At 35.6% G+C, this 18,990-nt stretch overlaps 2 protein-coding genes across 2 annotated transcripts in view; one reads left to right on the top strand and one right to left on the bottom strand.

The window, feature by feature from the left end:
• Nucleotides 1-372: 372 nt before the first annotated feature.
• LOC127847080 (dynein intermediate chain 3, ciliary-like) lies at nucleotides 373-14,390 on the bottom strand. Its single transcript, XM_052378678.1, has 13 exons — nucleotides 14,281-14,390; nucleotides 11,648-11,874; nucleotides 11,105-11,266; nucleotides 10,190-10,308; nucleotides 8,511-8,653; nucleotides 7,808-7,921; nucleotides 7,039-7,301; nucleotides 5,596-5,819; nucleotides 4,712-4,847; nucleotides 4,066-4,212; nucleotides 2,960-3,064; nucleotides 1,544-1,687; nucleotides 373-826 (listed from the first exon to the last, which is right to left on the bottom strand). Exons 2-13 carry the CDS (start codon nucleotides 11,828-11,830, stop codon nucleotides 776-778), a joined length of 1,791 nt encoding a protein of 596 aa, XP_052234638.1. The 5' UTR covers nucleotides 11,831-11,874; nucleotides 14,281-14,390; the 3' UTR covers nucleotides 373-775.
• Nucleotides 14,361-18,990, top strand: part of LOC127847078 (AP-5 complex subunit zeta-1-like) — a 45,353-nt gene continuing 40,723 nt past the window's right edge. Inside the window, 4 exon segments of the mRNA XM_052378674.1 lie at nucleotides 14,361-14,461; nucleotides 16,647-16,784; nucleotides 17,691-17,877; nucleotides 18,469-18,509. Coding sequence (XP_052234634.1) covers nucleotides 14,421-14,461; nucleotides 16,647-16,784; nucleotides 17,691-17,877; nucleotides 18,469-18,509 — 407 coding nt within the window. The 5' untranslated portion in view covers nucleotides 14,361-14,420.

Here is an 18,990-nt window from a genome sequence, read left to right on the forward strand (position 1 = left end):
GCTAATCTGAGTCAACACTTTACACACATGCTTTAAACCTCATTTTCCCTGAGTGAGGCTCTAGTGTACTACATGTACATATTCATGTCCACACTGTGGTATGGAAGGAGAAGATGCAGAACTAATTTTCTTAAATTTTATTGTTGGATTTGCTGTTTCATAACATATATTTAAAACAAAACATGATATCACAAATAGTAATAATGTTCATGTAAAAGTATGTCAGATCATACATGTACAAATGTGTCACTATACTGGTCATATATACATAGATATTTACTTACTTTCTAACATACATAGATGTTTCTTTGTATACACATATTTGATGAGAGAGGGAACGAATTGCATACACTTCTGCATCATGCTCAAGGTAGTTTGTTTAGCATTTTTTGCAACATATCTGCAGGAAACTTCTAGGATATGTTTTAAATCTATAAAATAAACAGTGAAATAAGTCAAAGTCTAAACAAATTTAGTTTCTTTCTATTTAAACAAACAATAAATGCTATTTTGCCATCAACAAGCTCAGTACATCTAGTGTAGTTTTCTGCATTTGAAAAATCATGCAAATGTGGCTTAACTAGGGTGTTCAATCACTGTTTTAAGAATGTCGCTTGGAATTAATACAAGTAATTCATAACCTTTCACAATAATCTACCTTACAATAATTGTTTGATAATTTATTAAGAAAAGCTAAATGCTGCACTTGGTCTGCATCACATACATAGTTTTCACACTGTGCATCAGAATGTTTGTGTTTGTATTATTACATATTTTAATTCTCCCCGCCTTGATCTTGGTCCCCGTCTTCAGGTATGGGAGACTGCTGCAAATAATAAAAGCATGTGCAAATTAGATCAACTGAATCAAATGTGTTAGTTTGGCTCATTGGGTCATTGTCGACCTGAAATGGCTTGAAGTCACGCTGGGGTGACTACAAGCCGATTCTGGTCAGCCAGTCGGCTTGACATGAATCTGGGGTGACATGAATCTGCTTCTTGTCACCCCAGGGTGACATGAATCGGCTTCTAGTCATCCCCGGCTGACTTCAAGCCATTTCAGGTCAACAATGACCCAATGAACGTTAGTTTGATATGTGATACTTTATAAATTTCATGGGCCCCTTATTAAAACCAGTGCAGTTGGCAGTAAATTAGCTTAGTTTGAACCTTCAGGATTTAATTCATTCACAGCTGTACGTTTACAGATTCATTTAAGTCAGTTTTCTTGACAGAGCCTATACTTGATGTTTTTCCACACCCTAAAATCCTGATAATGCTATCAAGTGGGGATCTTAAGATTGCAGTAAAGACAACATATCCACTGACCAGTGTAGCCTGTCGAAGCCATTAGTTAATTATAACAACCTGCTCTATATAAATGTCGGTATGCTGTAGGCTTTATTATCAAGCCTACTTACACCTCAACCTGTCAAACAGATGGTACAAAATTGTTTGTATTTTTACCAGATTATTCCACTTTTCCATTCTTTTCCTTACTACTGCTATTGTCAATGGAATCACGCCATACAAAATCAATATACCTTTCCAGGATCAGCCTTGTCCATGTCAGCCTCTTTCTTTTTCTCGATGTTTTTCTTCTCCTGGTTGATGATGCTCCAGAACTCATTCTCTGCCTTGGCGTAGAGATCCTCCTCATCCAGGGCTGCCTCTCCACCCTCCTCCTCCTGCAAGGGAGAACACAGCTTGCCATCAGACTTAACCCTTTACCACTTAGATATGTATTTTAAGGCATTTGTAGTCCCTTAGAAAGTTAAATTGAATTTTAGTCCTTTCTTACTAGATTCAAGTTTCAAAGCTTCAACTCCAAACCTTAGATACTGATGAGCAGCAAACAGTATAATGTCTGAAGAGACTGCGAGTTACTTGCAGGCTATTCTGGTTTTATGCTGTTTGCACATGGCCATTTCCAGTTTGCTTTTAAGTGGTAAAGGGTGAAAAAAGATCTTCACCTCCTAAACAACTTTTTATTCCAAAACCTCGATCCTCAAAGAGGAAATGATTTTGCAATCTTATGATCTCCTCAAAGAGAGAACAACTTTGCTTTCAAAAACCTTTTTCCCAGGAAACTACTTTATTCACAGTTCTAACAATGGTGCATTGTTTGTTAATGGCTTATTATAATCCCAAAGTATCACTTATGTGGCAAGATTTTTGGCTGTCTGTTGACAATTGGCTATCGCTGTCAATCAAATGCTGCTTTGGTAAGGTGTGAATACTCTCTGTTGCAACACTATTCATATCATATCAATGGAATCTAACTGGCTATTTAACAAAGGATTAATAGATTCGTAAAATAGCATCTTTGGTTCTATAAATATAAGGAAATCCGACCAGACTGGTAAAAATATTTGTTGGTTTAAACATATTTATTCAAGAATGTGTTTGACAACAGAAGTTACAGGCATCTTAAGTTTATAGGATTGGAACGTTAGCAAGGCTAAAATATTTGTTGAATCCCATGATTTTGTTGTCATTTGTCCTGATTTGTTTTACTGCGTTTCAACAAAATGTCAATATCCAGCAGTGTTGCAACAATATGAAACTTTTAAATCTTAACCTGTCACACGAGTAAAGACAAACGGACCGACTTAGAGGCAGGCAGGCCTATCTCGGTATGCCTCCAATATCAAGGTGACAGAGGCCATTTAATAATGTGTACATATCTCATACAAATGTGCCTCGCTCATTGAAATGGGGGTTTAATGGATCAAAGTTTAAATGGTTTAAAGTGCTGTCCCAAATTGGCCTGTGCAGTCTGGTCTGGCTAATTAGGGACAACACTTTCCACTTGTACTATATTTTTCATTTAAAGAAAGTGTCTTCTTAGCTAAAATCCAGTTTAGGTGGACTGCACAGGCCAATCTGGGACAGCAGTTTATGCACATTCATTTAACACACTTTTCACAGAGTGACGCTCAAATAGAACACTAACTTACCTTTTCTTTGCCACCATCTGCAGAGCTTTTTGCTCTTTCCTTGATCTTCATCTCCCTGTGTCGCGTATCAAGAATCTTCTCTCGTCTAGTTTCCCTTTCAAACATCTGAAGAATTCATGCATACGCTTGTCACAAACATTTCAAGGATATGCAAAAAGATTGTGAAAGGAATGATCTTGAGATTTATCAAACTTTTAAAATTCCTTTAGTCACATGCTACTCCCTAGTAATGTCTTCTTGAGTTAAGTTCAGCTTTGTCTGAGATTTGTGAATACTTGGCCCAGGACACTTATTCTTTCAGGAGCATCTATACAAATAATATATAAAGCTTTGAAACATTTGTTGTTAAGATGTATTTGAACGTTAACAACAAGGAGTAGTCGCACTGTTTTTGGAGCGGTGGAAGTTTTCTTTACAAAACGGAATCTCTTTATGATAGACAGACAGACAGTTTATTCAGCCTTATACACAAGTACATTGTCTCATGCTATAGTATGCATATTAGTTTCTGTCACGTAACTCTGTATAACAAAAATAACATTACATAACGTAAACCAGACACTTAAGAATACACATACTAATAAACTATCATAGCGGCAATGAAACTATTGAACAGTATTATTTATGTTGTCTCACATGTAACATGGAAGGTTCTCAACAATGACTTTATTTGAGCCCTTCTTATAAAACTTTTGTAAACTACATATTATATGTATGATTTGTTTCACTTATGAATAGTTCCTTCTGAATCTAAATGTGTTTAAAAAACTACATGATTTATAGTTTGATTTGCCTTATGTCACCACTGATGTCACACATACAGGTTTTATATAAAATGGCTAAATTTCATTTTTAACAAGATGTGTTTGTGAAACACTATGTCCCCCCATATATTTGACCTTTGTCCTTGAAGGATGACCTTGACCTTTCCCCACTCAAAATGTGCAGCTCCATGAGATACACATAAATGCCAAATATGAAGTTGCTATCTTCAATATTGCAAAAGTTATGGCAAATGTTAAAGTTTGACGCAAACCAACAAACAGGGCAAAAACAATATGTCCCAGTAAAGACTGGGAGACATAAAAATGTGAACCTTCACTCACAGCTGTGACTAAGTTCTTCTCGTTCCTCTGCAGTGTGTACAGACTGTCAGAGAGTTCCAACAGTGTGGTGGTTCCGGTGTGTGATCCACATGCCACCAGTCGGCCCTGGTCTTGAACTCGCAGACTGTGTAATGGCTCATCACATACCTAAATAGCAGAGGTGCAAGACATTAGCAATATTAACGGTTTTACTCTGCCATCCACCAAATCAGCCAATGAAAAAGTTATAATAAGCAAATTTTGACATAAGGAAAATGTGTTTGGCAACATTTTGATGTATAGAAAAATTAGATAAATAAAAGTTTGCCCCAGGCAAAGCTTTAAGAAAGCTATGCAGCCATACTATACATTTGTTATGAAATTTACAACAAAGAAAATCATGGTTACGATGTCTGAACCTCTTCAATGCTTAGCCATATTGTGTCACCGCTTGTCTGGGGACATTAAATTATAATTTGCTGGATCCAAGGAATATTTGTGTTTAATGTAAGTTTTTGAAAGCATATATTCAGCATTTGCTATTGAATACACAAATGCATTAAATTTTGTAAAATTGTTACTCTTAGGTCAACCAACCCAGAATGCATGTTTTAATGTTCACTTGATAAGTGAGATTGCTTGTAGCACAAGTTGTCATCAATACTACCTGAAGACTGAGAGTGGGGTCGTTCTGTTTGAAGATGATGTCCCAGACATCCAGTGTTCCGTCCATCTTAGTAATGAAAAACACAGACGGACGCACAGGACTCCAACAACCGTCAGTGAGGTATGACTGGTACTGTCTGTAAGGGAGGAGTAGACAAAATTACACATGTCTGTATGACACTAAATGTGTACGGAAACAAATCAATTTCTAAGAAGCAGGGAGGATGCTTTAGAATATGGTTTCAATCTGTCTGCTTGAATACCAATGCAATCAAACTGTATGAAAAGAATTATGTCATGTATATCTTTATGCCAAAATAATAGAACTTTTTTTTTTAATTAATTATAATTAATGAATATAAAATAAGCAAGGAAACTTTATTCTTGTTAATTGATAACTGAACAAACAAATAGGAAATGTATTTCTTAAAAAGAAACATTTTAGGTTAATGTTGGCCCTACTATAGCAAAATTCAACAATGGTGTGATTTTAAAAACATATCGGAGATAGTAAATACCCTTCCAATTTACTAGATTTACATGAACACTTGACGTTTTAATAGATCTTTTAAAGTCAAGTTTTAATTTTTGATTTATGTTGGCTTTAAAAATAAGGAAATCAAAGAAAGGAAGATAATTCATATAAGCTTATGAAAAGACAATATGCAGGAGTTGCAGATATTTTGTTCACCTAGCAATATGAGGAGCTCTCAAGTTCAATTTCTCCATTACTTAGGGTGGGTTCTCATATTTTATATTTAGGTGCAATGTACTGGTTCTACCCAAGACATATACCTAATAGTGTCTCATAAAGCCCAAGTCTGTGGAATGACTGTAATGGAGCTGTAAAGTAAGGTTTACACTAAAAGACATTCCCAGCCTTACTTAGTCCACATGATGGAAGATTCTCGGATGTCTTCGCTCCAGATCCTAGCCTTCCAGTCACCCACACTGAGGAAGTTCTTAGGGAAGAATGAGTTACGCTGCAACGAGTACACTGGCCCCAGATGACCTGGGTATATTGCTACGATCTTTTCTGCTGGAGTTTTTGCTTTACGATTACACGCAATCACAGAACCCTGCTCTGAACCCACCATGAATTTTGTTGGCTGGAATGGAAAGGTAACAAATGGCATAAACCCAAAATTACTTTCGACAGATAATACTCACTGTAATTTCTTATTTATCTTTCTGTTCAAATAAGAAATGAATTGAAAAATATTTAGCAAAATTAAACAGTGTTATTATTTACGTATTTCTAAAGCAACAAAAACTCACAGTTATATGTTGCTTTTCTATTATGGACAAGATGCTGCGTTCAAAAAACGCATGTGTCCAAGGTGGAAGTCTGTTCAGTATTTAATAATTTTTGGTCAACAAGTAAGTCTATTACAATGTCAAAATGTAGTCAGGTGATGTGGGAAGAAGTCAAAGGCATAATCCATGTGAGTATCAAAGCTTAGAAGGAATCGTAAGTGATGTAATGCCAAATTGTTTTAGGGTAACCAAGACTTTGGATGGATTACTTGTTGTAAATTTGTCCATTCATTTTTTAATTTCAAGGTCAAAATGAGGTCACGTGATTTGTGTCGAGAGTGTTCATTGACAACAACCATGCAAGTATCAAAGCTTTGAAGAAAGAGGTATTGATGTTATAAGAAACATTTTACTCTGGAACAACCTTGCACCTTCTGAATTAGTCCAAAAGTAGGTCAAGGTCAAAATGAGGTCAGGTGATGTGGGTCTGTTTCCAGTTTTCATTGAAAGCATACATGCAAGTATCAAAGCTTTGTAAGAAGCATCATTAACGTTGGTTGAAATATATCTTTATAGGAACAAGCAAATTCGTTGAATTGATACCCCCCACCAATATGCTTCTGGACACAAAAATGTTATATTTGACACTCAAAAAAGCATATTTTCAAGATACAAAGGGCCATAACTCCGTTATTAACAGATGGTGTACAATGCCATTTGGGGTGCATCATCCTCTTGTCCATATATATACTCATACCAAGTTTCAATGAAATCCGCAAAAGCACTTCCAAGATATGGCTCCGGACGGACGGAAAGACGGACGTACGGACAACGCCAAAACAATATCCCTCTGCTGATGGCGGGGGATAATAACCTATTATTCCCAGGCCAATAACTATAAACCTTTCAGTATCAGAAGATGCCAGGACCAACAAATATAATTATATTAATAAATATATTGTGATTTTATGTTTTGATATTATCAAAAAAAAATATTCCAAACATTTCAGGGTAATGCTTCCGCCAACATAGTTTTTGTTTAAATATTTGAATAAAAAAGACGCTTCATACCATAGTAGATTCATATTCTAAGGACATGGCACCCAGTGCTTTTGTAGGATCTTGTTTCTTTGTGGGGTCAAGGATAAGTTTCTCAGTGGGTTCTCCCATTTTCCTAATGTCCCACCAGAGGACCTGGCCATCTGAGGATGCAGAGAAGCACTCGGTTCCCGTCTTGGATGTGATCCAGATTGCCTTGTAGGCCGGGTCCCGATGGCTGTGTTCTATAGGGGACATCTCCACTGGCTGGGAGCCCTTTCTGACATCCCAGTAGGCTGTAGGCAGAAAACAATTGATGAACGATCTGTGTTTAAGTGTTGATGATAGAGATAATACTACATGTATGTGATAAGTTGAATGCAGTTAATTTAGTGAATACAAAGTGAACTATGAGCATTGTCCCTAACCCACAAAGTATAAAAAGAGCTAATGCCACAGTAGTCTGAAATTGCATGGTGGAAACAAGTAACAGTGCAGGCAAACTGGTTTTAACAGATTTTGATAACAGGTAGCATTATCTAAATCAACACCTAACACACATTTAAATTACAAGTGCGATTTCTTTAATTATCATTATTTCTCAGCCTAAATACTAACAGCTTAAATAAGTTGATTTTAATATTGCTTTTAATTTCCTCTTCTTTCACACAAGTTAAAAAAAAAAAATTGGAATATATTTGTCAAAAATGTCAATTTGTTGTGAACTATAAATTTGGCTGTAAACTTATTTGTTGTAATATGAGAAGACATGGCCCAAAGATATTTCCGATATTGCACTCACCAATCTGTCCATTGTAGCATCCACCCAGGAGGACATGAGAATCCTTGGGATTGTACTCCAGACACACGAGTGGGGACACTGGCTTCAACGTCATCTCTGGTTTGTTTGGATTCTCTGTAAAAATCAAAGATACACATGTGTGCCTGTGTTTTTTTAATTTTGTGATGTCCTTTTGGGTTCCATTACGTAAAAACCTTTTACCAAATTCAGATCAAATAAGTTAATTCAATAACTAGACTTACTTAAGTTATGATCAGTCTGAAATAAACTTTGGGTACAGTTTATAAAATTTGGCTAAATTGTTGGCCACATATTTTATTTAGCCAGGGGAAGCCACGAACATTTTAAGCTTTTTTCATTTTTACGGCATCAAAAAGGTTTGTTTAAAAATTGATCACTTTGAGCAAATCAGACAGTCCAATCAATACAACATATTGCAACTGTGACTTTTGGTAAGAAAGACATACATTTTGTAACAGATTTTTAAAAAGTAGTCGGTATCAATAAAAACAAAGAAAAAATAAAATGACATCATGAAAATAAATCAAATTACATCACTTTAGTTTGCATGTTTGCTAATTTCTTACAAGATATAAAACAGCATAAGAAGTTTACACCATAAGGCATTATTTTTATATTATTTTTGATGATGGCAAAAACTGACATGCCTGAGAGAGAAACTATCTAGAAGCATATAGCTTACCGACATCCCAGATGTAGGAGTCCATGCTTGTGTCAGGGGATGAACCCTGGAACTCCAGGTTACAATATGCCACAGCCAGCTTTCTGGGCCCATCTGGAAACCACGAGATGTGAGTGGACGTCCTTTTGATCTCATTTGGATCTCTGGGGAAATAGAGAACATTACATCAGTATTGAATGCCATCAATTTGTTATCTTCACAAGTAAAAATAAGTCAACCCCCCCCCCCTCGATAAGAACCACTGTCATATTTACCCATGAAATGTCAGAAGTTGTAACAGAAGTAACATCTTCAAAAAGTACTAATAAAATTCTTTTTAAAAATCTGTAAAGTTAGATTTTTAAGATGAACTATTGCCATCATTTTATGGCAACAGATAAATATTGAATAGTTGATTGAATGAAACAGATTTTATTGAGTTCTATATGTTGTTGACACAAACACCAACACCCATTACCTCCCCATACAAGCAGGGCCCTCTCTGGCAAAGAGGGGAAGCCACCCACATCCCTCATGAGGGGGAATTTTTGCGCCGTATTCCTTTTATGGGGATTTTTTTTACTTACTCTCTCATTTTCTACATTAGTACATGGTTGCACAACATTCATTTCTTTTTTTATCATGTAGTATATTTGACTCTTAATTAAGACTATATTGTAGTGATGAAGTATAAAGTAAATATCAACATAATAAAGAGGTGAAACTCCACTTTCTCAAGGCCTACATTGACAAGGGATTTAGTTACTATCAGTATTATCACTGTTTTTTGTGTACAGGGCTTGACACTAACTTTTTTTACCTACTGACCCAAAGAACCAGCAGCTTTCAGAAATTACTGGTCCTCCAAGATTTCAAGTGGTCCCACAATTTCTCTGTTATTTTACCTAAATTTAAAGCTTCGATCTCTTCATTAGTTTTAGGTTTTCTAGGTGGAGGTTCAACCACCCCCGAAATAAAATTCCACATCGCGAAAACTTATTATCTTGAAAATACGCATGTTTACTCTCCGGAAATATCAACACATTATTCGGGGCCCTCCAGTGTAAATTCGAACGATAAACAACGTATATTCTGATGATAATAAGATCGATAAAATGCTGATTTTTGCTGCTTTTTCAAAACAATAAATACCATTTTGTTCATTAAATTCTAGATCCGAACGCTTCGAATTTTATGTTAATTTGTGTATCGATCCGGAGACTTTTGCGGAACGCAAATCTATTTTTTGATACAACAACGGGTTTTTGTCATCCAGGCATTTAGAAAAATTGGAATTTCCAATATGTTGCTATTTTTATGGCAGTCTCGAGTCGCCCATAAAATTATCACGATGAAATGATCGGTTTATTATGAAAATATAAAGATGTTTTATTGATGAAAATGGCTTTCCACCAGTATGTCACAATAAGCTGGCCAGGATTTTTAACTGGTCCGACGGATCAACCAAATTTCTAGTTTCACTGGTCCTCCCTATTTTTTACTGACCCCGGGTCAATGGACCACCGTTAGTGTCGAGCCTTGGTGTATACTACACAACAATCTGATATTACAAGTGCTTTAAATAGCATATAGGCAAAACCTTTCTAAGTTTAAGTTTTTTTAAAATCAGGATCCTGAAGAAAATAAAAAAGGATAATTATATTTAGAGCAACTCTAAACATGTTTTTTCCGTTTCATACCTGAAGACGTTGATAGTTTTGGCAGATGGTGTATCCTCCACTTCATCCAGTTGGAGATTTTCAAAGTATTCTTCATATATGTCTATGGCATTGTTTTGTTTAATAGTGTGTTCCATAATCTGGAGAAAAGGAAAGTAAAAAAAATGTATACATGCAATATAACCGTGAAGGCTTTTTACAAAACATTTCTTAACTAGAAATGTGTGTTCAGGATGCAAATGCCCCCACAAACTGTTTTTGTCTCAAAATCCCATTTTCTTCTCAACAAACTGAAGCAAAATATGAAGGTCTTCAATTTAACACTTTGTTTACAGTAATATGATTGTAAAGTATCAGCCCTGTAGCAGCAATACTTTTTGGGTATCGTGCAACATGAGTTAAAAATATAGCTCCCATCATGTAGAAAGTATCGAAACTTAACATGCTGGTCAATGAATTTGCAAATTTCCATCCCTCTAGCAGCAATAATATTGTATTTATACGCAACACAAAAAAGTGGGACAGACAGAAGGAAGAAAAGACAGCCAAGGGTGAATCTGTGAAGAAAATACAAATAATCCCTTAGAAATATGTCACTAACCAAATAATTTGATAATAAATTGTTTAGAGCCCTTGAATATGCAAACATTTATTTGAAATGAGGTCATTAGTTTGTCTGAAGACAAAGAGAACAGAATTGATATCCTACCGGGGTAGCTCTAAAAGAATAGATCCCTAGCTTTGTTATTTTATGTGAAAAGCACCAATCATACATCACATATACAAACCTTTCTGGATTTCTTATCAGTTAAAATGAATACAGGTGGGCAAAACTAAAGCATTTTTTTTTTCCATGACACCAGCCAGGACATCTTGATTTGAATTCTATAGCGTAAACACCATACCCCCCTAAACATGATAGAAAACACTACTCACGCTTCCCAGCTGCTGGATTGTGTTGACGTATATCTCGTCCTTCTCCACCTTCTTCCTGTATCTTGAGACCTGCTCTACTTCCTGTGGATTCACATCCTTGGGCCAACCACCTTCTGTGTGGTTGATACCTCTGGACCCGGTCTCAAATCTCTCTGTATTGATCTGTGTAACATATCACAGGGTAAGATTATTGTGTGGTTTGTCTGGAGCCCAGTATCACAAGCGTTCTTAAAACAATATTCTGACTCAATTTTGAGTTTCTATTTCTTAATTTTTGTAGATGAGTTTAAACATCATGCTCAGCTTTGTGTTTAACAGGATTGTTTCAGCTCTGAGTTTGAGGGAGAATATGTAAGTCTTCATATAGCTATCAGTGCAAAATTATTTTCTTTTAAAGATTAACCAGATGCTTTTTTCTTAAAATGCATTTTTAAGAGATCGTTTGGTATGCCAATTGGTCAAATATCCATAATTTTTACCCTTTTACCTTTTATAAACTTGCAAGTTGAATTATTGCAGAATTTTGTTTCTTAAAATACTCACCTCATGTTCGGACATCTCTTGAACACATTGTATTCCACTGTCTACTGGGTTTCTTTCAATGAAATTTTCTGCCAAAGTCGGATCTGGCACAATGTCCACATGAAGCTCTGCAGACCGGTCTGTGAAGTTGCATTGTCGACCAAACTCTGCCCGCTTCTTGGTATAAACATAAACTATCTCCATTTTGTAGATTTATCTTTTCATCAATGTGTCAATTTCATGGGATTCTGTAAAACAGATGATCATGCATAGCGGAATAATGTGCGTTAACATGATCTCTTGTCAAAATAACATTTATGAAACCTGACAGATAAAGTTTTTTAGGAGAATGGCGCAATATTGCCTCTGGGGCCTTCTTCATTATACTTCTGGACCCAGTTAAGTAAAAGTCTGCATCACGCAGGTGTGGAACCTAAGAACGCAAGAACAATAGCATGGCGCTCTATAATTTGAGTTACTTGCGTGGCTGGTTCTCACCAATGTACACATCCAGGTGAGTAAAATTCCACTTGCAGCTTGTCATGACAAGAGAAAATGATGTTGGACAAGCTCAATTTGTCTTATTTGCCTGATTGGTCTACTACATTTTCAAAGTGTCAAAATGTATAAAACCATAACAGAATAATAACAAGAAACCGTCGGAGACGGGTGATGCTCCCCAAAGAATTTTTTGTCACAATATTGCACTATATATTCAGATAAAAGGAAACGTCTTGAGGGCACAGTAGTTGGGGGGAATTTTTTTATAGAAAATTTAAAGGGCCATAACTCTGTGAAAAATCATTCGACCAGAACCCGCTGATAATAAGCATCTCCTCTTTGTAGTGAAGCTTCCCATAAAGTTTCATTGAATTCAGGTCATTAGTTGCTGAGAAATAGCCCGGACAAGAATTGCACTATATGTACAGTCAATGGAAAAAATTCAAAGGGCCATAACTCTGTGAAAAATCATCCGACCAGAACCCGCTGATAATATGCACACCTCCTCTTGGTAGTGAAGCTTCCCATAAATTTTCATTGAATTCAGGTCATTAGTTGCTGAGAAATAGCCCGGACAAGAATTGCACTATATGTACAGTCAATGGAAAATTTCAAAGGGCCATAACTCTTTGAAAAATCATCCGACCAGAACCCGCTGATAATATGCACATCTCCTCTTGGTAGTGAAGCTTCCCATAAAGTTTCATTGAATTCCGGTCATTAGTTGCTGAGAAATAGCCGGGACAAAATTGAGCACGGACGGACACACGGACCCACTGAGTCCAGGACAGACGAAGCGGCGACTATATGCTATCCCCAAAATAAATTTTGGGGGAGCATACAAATGTAAACTTTAAATTGTACACACAAAATGACCATATACTATTAGAAGACTATCAATGATCCTAACTATCCAAGTTTAACCACACGACAATGTGAACCAATTGCAGCTTGTGTACTTTTATAAAACATTTGCCAAAAATGCAAAGGGAACAATGATTGTTTACTGATACATATATGCAGACTCACACTTCCTGTCAATTGCTAAATTTAAAGAATAATACCAATATGTTAAAGACATGATCCACAGTGTCTTGTATTGAATATGAATACATTTCGAATACATTTGGATTATTGTAGTTGTAGTAAGATTTTGATATGAAATTATATCTGACTTTTCCTCATTTATTATCCCCACGCTTTACGAAAAGCGTGGGGATTATGTGGTTATCTCAGCCGTCTGTCCGTCCGTCCGTTCTGGCCACTATCTCCTCCTACACTATTAGCACTAGAACCTTGAAACTTACACACATCATGGTAGCTATGAGCATATGTGTGACAGTGCACTATTTGGAATTTTGATCTAACCCCAGAGTCAAAAGTTATGGGGGTTGGGTAGGGGCCGGGTCACACATTTTCACTCATTTTACTAACAAACATGCGGCATGGGGATACGCGTCGGCCTCTGCCGCACCATTTCTAGTGCTGCACGTATTTGTCTTTATTTTCAAAGGTAAACAAAATACTCGGAGCACATGAGTGCTATGTCATCATTAGAGATTTGTTCTTAATGTTAACAAAATCACCGGAAATAGGTATCCACTGGTAATAGACCACAGAACCATATTATAAGACAAAAAGCAATTTTTTATAACTTTCTCATTGGCACGCATCTACAGCTTTCAAATAAGGATTTTCAATCCTACAGGACACATATAATTTGTGCTAAGCAAACCTAACTTAAGAATACTGTATTGACTGTCCCCACTATGATAAACAATGTACAGCCTTTAAAACTTTGTTACAAGTCTAGTAACAAAAAGTGCAGAAAGTTATTTTATAAACTCAGGAACCAGTGGCAGTGCAGATGATTTTATATTTCATGTCCACGTGTTCATGATACCATAAAGAGACTGGAATTTATTTAAATGCAATGACACATTCTGTTTCTTTCAACTGCAATGTTCAACAACTGAAAGTTAACTTAAACATGTTAAACAAGTCATGCCTTTGCAGTTCTTGATATCTAAATGAATACAATTTTTAAAGATGTTCGTCAGTCAAACAGACTTATGCAAAGCACTGTATGCATGATCAATAATATATATCATTGTAAAGTATATCAAAAGTTAGAAAAATTGTTGACAGCTTACTTGTTTTTATGGGGAATCAACTGCTGCCATGTGTTGCTAATGGAAACAATTCTATGCGCATGTCCGTTGTTTAGTTCTGGCAGGTGCTCTTTCACAATTGCCTACAGCTGTAAAAATCGCAAATAATAACAAATGCGGATATGTCTCTTGCCCTGATAGATAAACTTCATTTGCAAGCGCGGTAAGAAAACTTTAGATTTGAACACAACACACCTCATTAGTTAAGACAATGTTACAATAGAAAATGCATCACGTATGTTGTGACATTTTTTTATTTACATCAAAATTACGTTAATAGAAAAACGAACCTAGGCTAGACACAACCTTTTGTGATTGTTTTGAGTCTCATTATCGCATTTTTAAGAAATGCACTTTTTTGTCTTTTTACTCTTTGTGCATAAACAACTCTCAGGGTTTTACGGGACGCGATATCTGCGTCAAATACGCATAAAATGCCAGTCGGGACCCGTCATATTTGTTAATTTGCGTCCCATGGGCAAACAATCATTTTGACATATTTCAATTTGGTTCTCGTAATATCAACAAGAAATTCTGAAAGAAGGCTGTACAAGTTGTCTCGCTTGTTGATTTATCGACCAATCTTGTTATAGCGCATCTACTGTTGCTAGGTGCAAAGTCCCGAATTGAGATTACCTTGCGTAAATGTGAGCTACTTACTTATTACTTACTGAGGTTACAATAGCTTATTATCTGGCAAGCAAGATTAAACTATAAAAATAAAAACAATCTTTAATTTTATAGGTGTGTGTTAAATCTTTGCTATTGTTTACATACTGGTAAATAATGGATTACTATACTTTTGACTCATTGACTTTGACACAGCCAGCATATTTAAGCATACATTCGCTGCTACAATATCATGTTTCCAATGTAGTATGCTAAAAACAACAAATTCACAGCAAAAACAAGCAAACAATACTTGCCATAAATAAAGGACCATGCACATGTGAATGACAGGAGTGCTATACTACTAATATCACTAAGTTATATTTGGACCCCCATTTTTATTGACAGGACCCCAGAAAATTATTAACTAGAGTCCCTGAAATTTGACATAAATGTAAAACCTGACTGTACTTCTATCTGTGACTGCTTTGTGCATTGCATCAGAACTTTCAAAGCTAAATTTAACTAGCTACAGAAATATAAGTGAAAACAGGTTTTATAGCACTGTCTAGACCTGGTTTCAGATGCTAACCCTGTATCCAAAGTCTTCAAATGTTTTTGTCAGGTTACAAATCACAAATTTTGTAATTTACAATTCCATGTGGCTTTTTTAATCAATAAGATGTAAACCAGCTGACGAATTGTCAAAATATTTATGTTTATGCTATTAATTCTTAGCTTTATATAAAAAGTATTGAGTGTTCATAAAACAGACACAAGAGAGGTTGAAATACACAGAATTCTTTCTTTTTTCACACAAAAGGAAAGAGCACATGGGTTTTAAGTCACATAACCATAAAATACTTCAAGATTATCATTTCACAAATGATGTTGATTTGGCCATTGACACATGGCTCAGCCTAGAGAGAGAAGTGACTTCTTCAGTTGAAATTAGTAGGAGTGAGGCAAATTAAAGGAGAAGTGGTTTCAGTTCAGCTTTCACTTATTTTATTCCCTTCATTCATACATGCCAAATGTCCCACTTTCTGCGGGACAGTCCTGCTTTTGGGTGTTAGTCCCAGCGTCCTGTTATGACACTTTTTGTCTCGTTATTCGTAAAAAACTACGTAGGTTCTAAAAGATCACACAAAAATTGCTGTTCGAGCTTTGTCTTAAATTAAGCATCACTTATTCCTTTAGTGTCCCCTATTAACAAACCACTCCTACAATTTGAGTGCATCAAGTTTGAGTATAGCATATATTAAATATGGTCTACCCAGTATCCGATATTAAACCTGTCAGATTTGCGGACTCTAATCCCCTTCAAATGCTTATGAATCTGTATGTGTAAATAATCACAAAGCAATCTTTTTTAACACTTATTTGTCCGATTTATAACTAATTATGAAATCATTATTTTGTACCAAATAATTTATTTTGTCTTTTCTTTAGAATCTTGACCTCTTGGAGTTTGCAAATATTTGTCAAACTTGTATGAATAAATATATGGGTAGATGTTAAAAAGTTCGACCTGCACGTAAGTATGATCTTTTGGCAATCAAATGCTGCCTTGAATTTTATCTAAGAAATAGCTATGCAAATTGTTTGACAAGTAATACATGAAATAAGAATGGACACATTTTCAAAATTATTTCTTTGTATCCTAAAATATGTCCGTTGCTTGTAATACTAAAATTTGTAAATAAAACTGATATAAAAGTCTCTTGAATCTTTAACAGAAAAACATCTGAAGAAGATGTGGGGAAGATTTGCAGCAGCCTCACTGCATTGTTTGGTGTGCCTGAGAAGTCTTCAGAAGCTACAGCACTCATGCGCCAATTGTTTTTCATCCTCCAAGCAAAAGAAACGTCGACACGGTAACAGATTAATTATTGATTATTAGAATGTTTTGTGTTCTACATTACAAAAAATGTTTATGTGCCTTTGCCAAAATGCCTCAGTCTGCCAAATAACTTTAAAAAGTTTTAGGAAAAAGTACTTGGGCCGTGAACATTTATTAATCAAATTATACAATTACCAACTACGGATGGATCAAAACAATTTGGTCCGATGTTTGTGGAAATAGTTTTTTTATTTTTTTATTTAAAGGGGCCTTTTCACAGATTTTGGCATTTTTTAATTCATTCATTAAATGCTTTCTATTGATAAATGTAAACATTGGATCGTAAAGGCTTCAGTAAAAAATCAAGAATAAAATTAAAAAAAGGAAAAGAACATTGCCCGGAGCAGGTTTCGAACCAGTGACCCCTGGAGTTCTGCCAGAGTCCTGAATTAAAAACGCTTTAGCCTACTGAGCTATTCCGCCGAGTACACATACTTGACGTATTTTATATCTTATATAAGCAATCTTCGTAGTTTCACAAAATTTAACGACAAAAACAGAACTCTCTAAATTATTCAATCGTTTCGCGTTGCAACGCTTTATAATTTTTAGGTTTTAAAATCGTCAAAAGATGCATATAATGGCTATATTAGACCATGGTAAATGTTCAGTATTACTGTTTCCTCACAAATATCATAACTAAAACGAAAATTTGCGAATCTGAAACAACTTTTTTCAATTTTGTCAATTTACCAAAGCGTGAAAAGATCCCTTTAAAAACACAATAACAATTAAAACATTTCATAATGGGGAGGAAACGCCAGTGTAAGATCAGTTTTAGGGAAACTGCATGATTTTGACTTAAATTTTCAGATACAATGATGTTTAATAATGGTCCACATAGTACATGGTAAGACAGCCCTTCTCTTGTTATTGGCAGGTTGCCTTCTGGGCTGATCTTCAACCTGATCAATGCAGTGATGGTGCGAGATCGAGGCAGGATCAAGGAATGCCTGCTTTGTGAGAGAATCCTTCAAGAGGTTTTCCCCCTAGACAAGAAGTTTGATCCAGAGCTCGCTAAACTGAACGAGAAAATTCCCAGTCCAATCCATCTCTGGATGTGTCAGGTACCATACTAGGGCGTATTTTGTTCCTTTTTTGTGTGTAAAATTTGCTACATGCCTGTTCCCATGAAATGCTTGACATTGAAATTAAAATATACATTTGTGTACATAGGATTCAAAACGGGGTGCATAGTATTTTGCAGTGTATAATATTTCTGTTATATTTTTATAGGAAGAAATTTCTGCAAAGTCATTTCTTATGAACGGTTGCTTTAAGCATGTTCTGATTTTGTGCAGGATGTTTGTTACGTTTTTCTGAAATTTTGAAATTTCACATTTTCTCAACATGGTTTGGCAAGACAACTTGTGTCATCATCGTGCATTATGTGTCAAGTCATCGAAGGAAACTGTTTTCATCTTAAAAACCACTATGACATATTGGATTAAGGTAGCAGCCAAGGATTAGGAGGTCCCTGGTTTGATTCCCAATCTGGAATCGTTAGCAAGATAAATTCTAGAGACGCAAGTAATACTCCTTCTCAAAAAATGGACCTAATATATTCTCAATTAGCATCGGGCAATATGAGATTATTCTGAAATAAAAGGGTTAAAACTAAATTTCATGTTAATTCTTTCTAATTTTGTCTTTTGTAGGACATAGAAAGTTTATCAAAGCTGTTTGCAAAGGCGGTCAGGTATGAATCATTAACTGTTAGTATAATACTGCGGACAGTAACAAAAGCCTTTTGTGTCTGTGTACTTAAGTTTTAAATTTGTAAGAACAACATGTTTGAGACCTTCATGATTTCAATGTCCTTTCTGATGTGATGTAACATAATGTCACGCTTCCATAAAAATGTTGTTCTTATTAAATACAAAAAATGTACGCTGTAACATTTAGAAAAATACATCCAAGGTATGATATCAGATCTTCTTTTCTTTTGCCAAAAATTAAAAGTAAAACACATAATGTAAACAAGACAATCCAAACCATAAACAATGTACGTGTGTAACATGCCTTCCCAGATTAGATTAGCAGTCCGTAGAGGCTTATCAGGGACGACACTTTCCGCCTATACTTGATTGTTGTTGAGGACACACATCATTGTAAATGAAAAAAGTCCATACAAGTGGAAAGTCCTGTCCCTGATTAGCCTGTGGGGACTGCAAATGTTA

This window comes from Dreissena polymorpha, chromosome 10 (assembly GCF_020536995.1).
Source record: "Dreissena polymorpha isolate Duluth1 chromosome 10, UMN_Dpol_1.0, whole genome shotgun sequence".
Lineage (NCBI taxonomy): Eukaryota > Metazoa > Mollusca > Bivalvia > Myida > Dreissenidae > Dreissena > Dreissena polymorpha.

What these genes read in the sequence shown, in the direction of transcription:
- LOC127847080 (XM_052378678.1), bottom strand. Translation starts at nt 11,830, where the DNA reads ATGGAGATAGTTTATGTTTATACCAAGAAGCGGGCAGAGTTTGGTCGA. An exon ending in ATGCTACAATGGACAGATTG is followed by an intron (nt 7,302 to 7,807) that starts GTGAGTGCAATA and finishes TTCTGCCTACAG; the next exon opens with CCTACTGGGATGTCAGAAAG. An exon ending in TCTTCCATCATGTGGACTAA is followed by an intron (nt 4,848 to 5,595) that starts GTAAGGCTGGGA and finishes CCTCCCTTACAG; the next exon opens with ACAGTACCAGTCATACCTCA.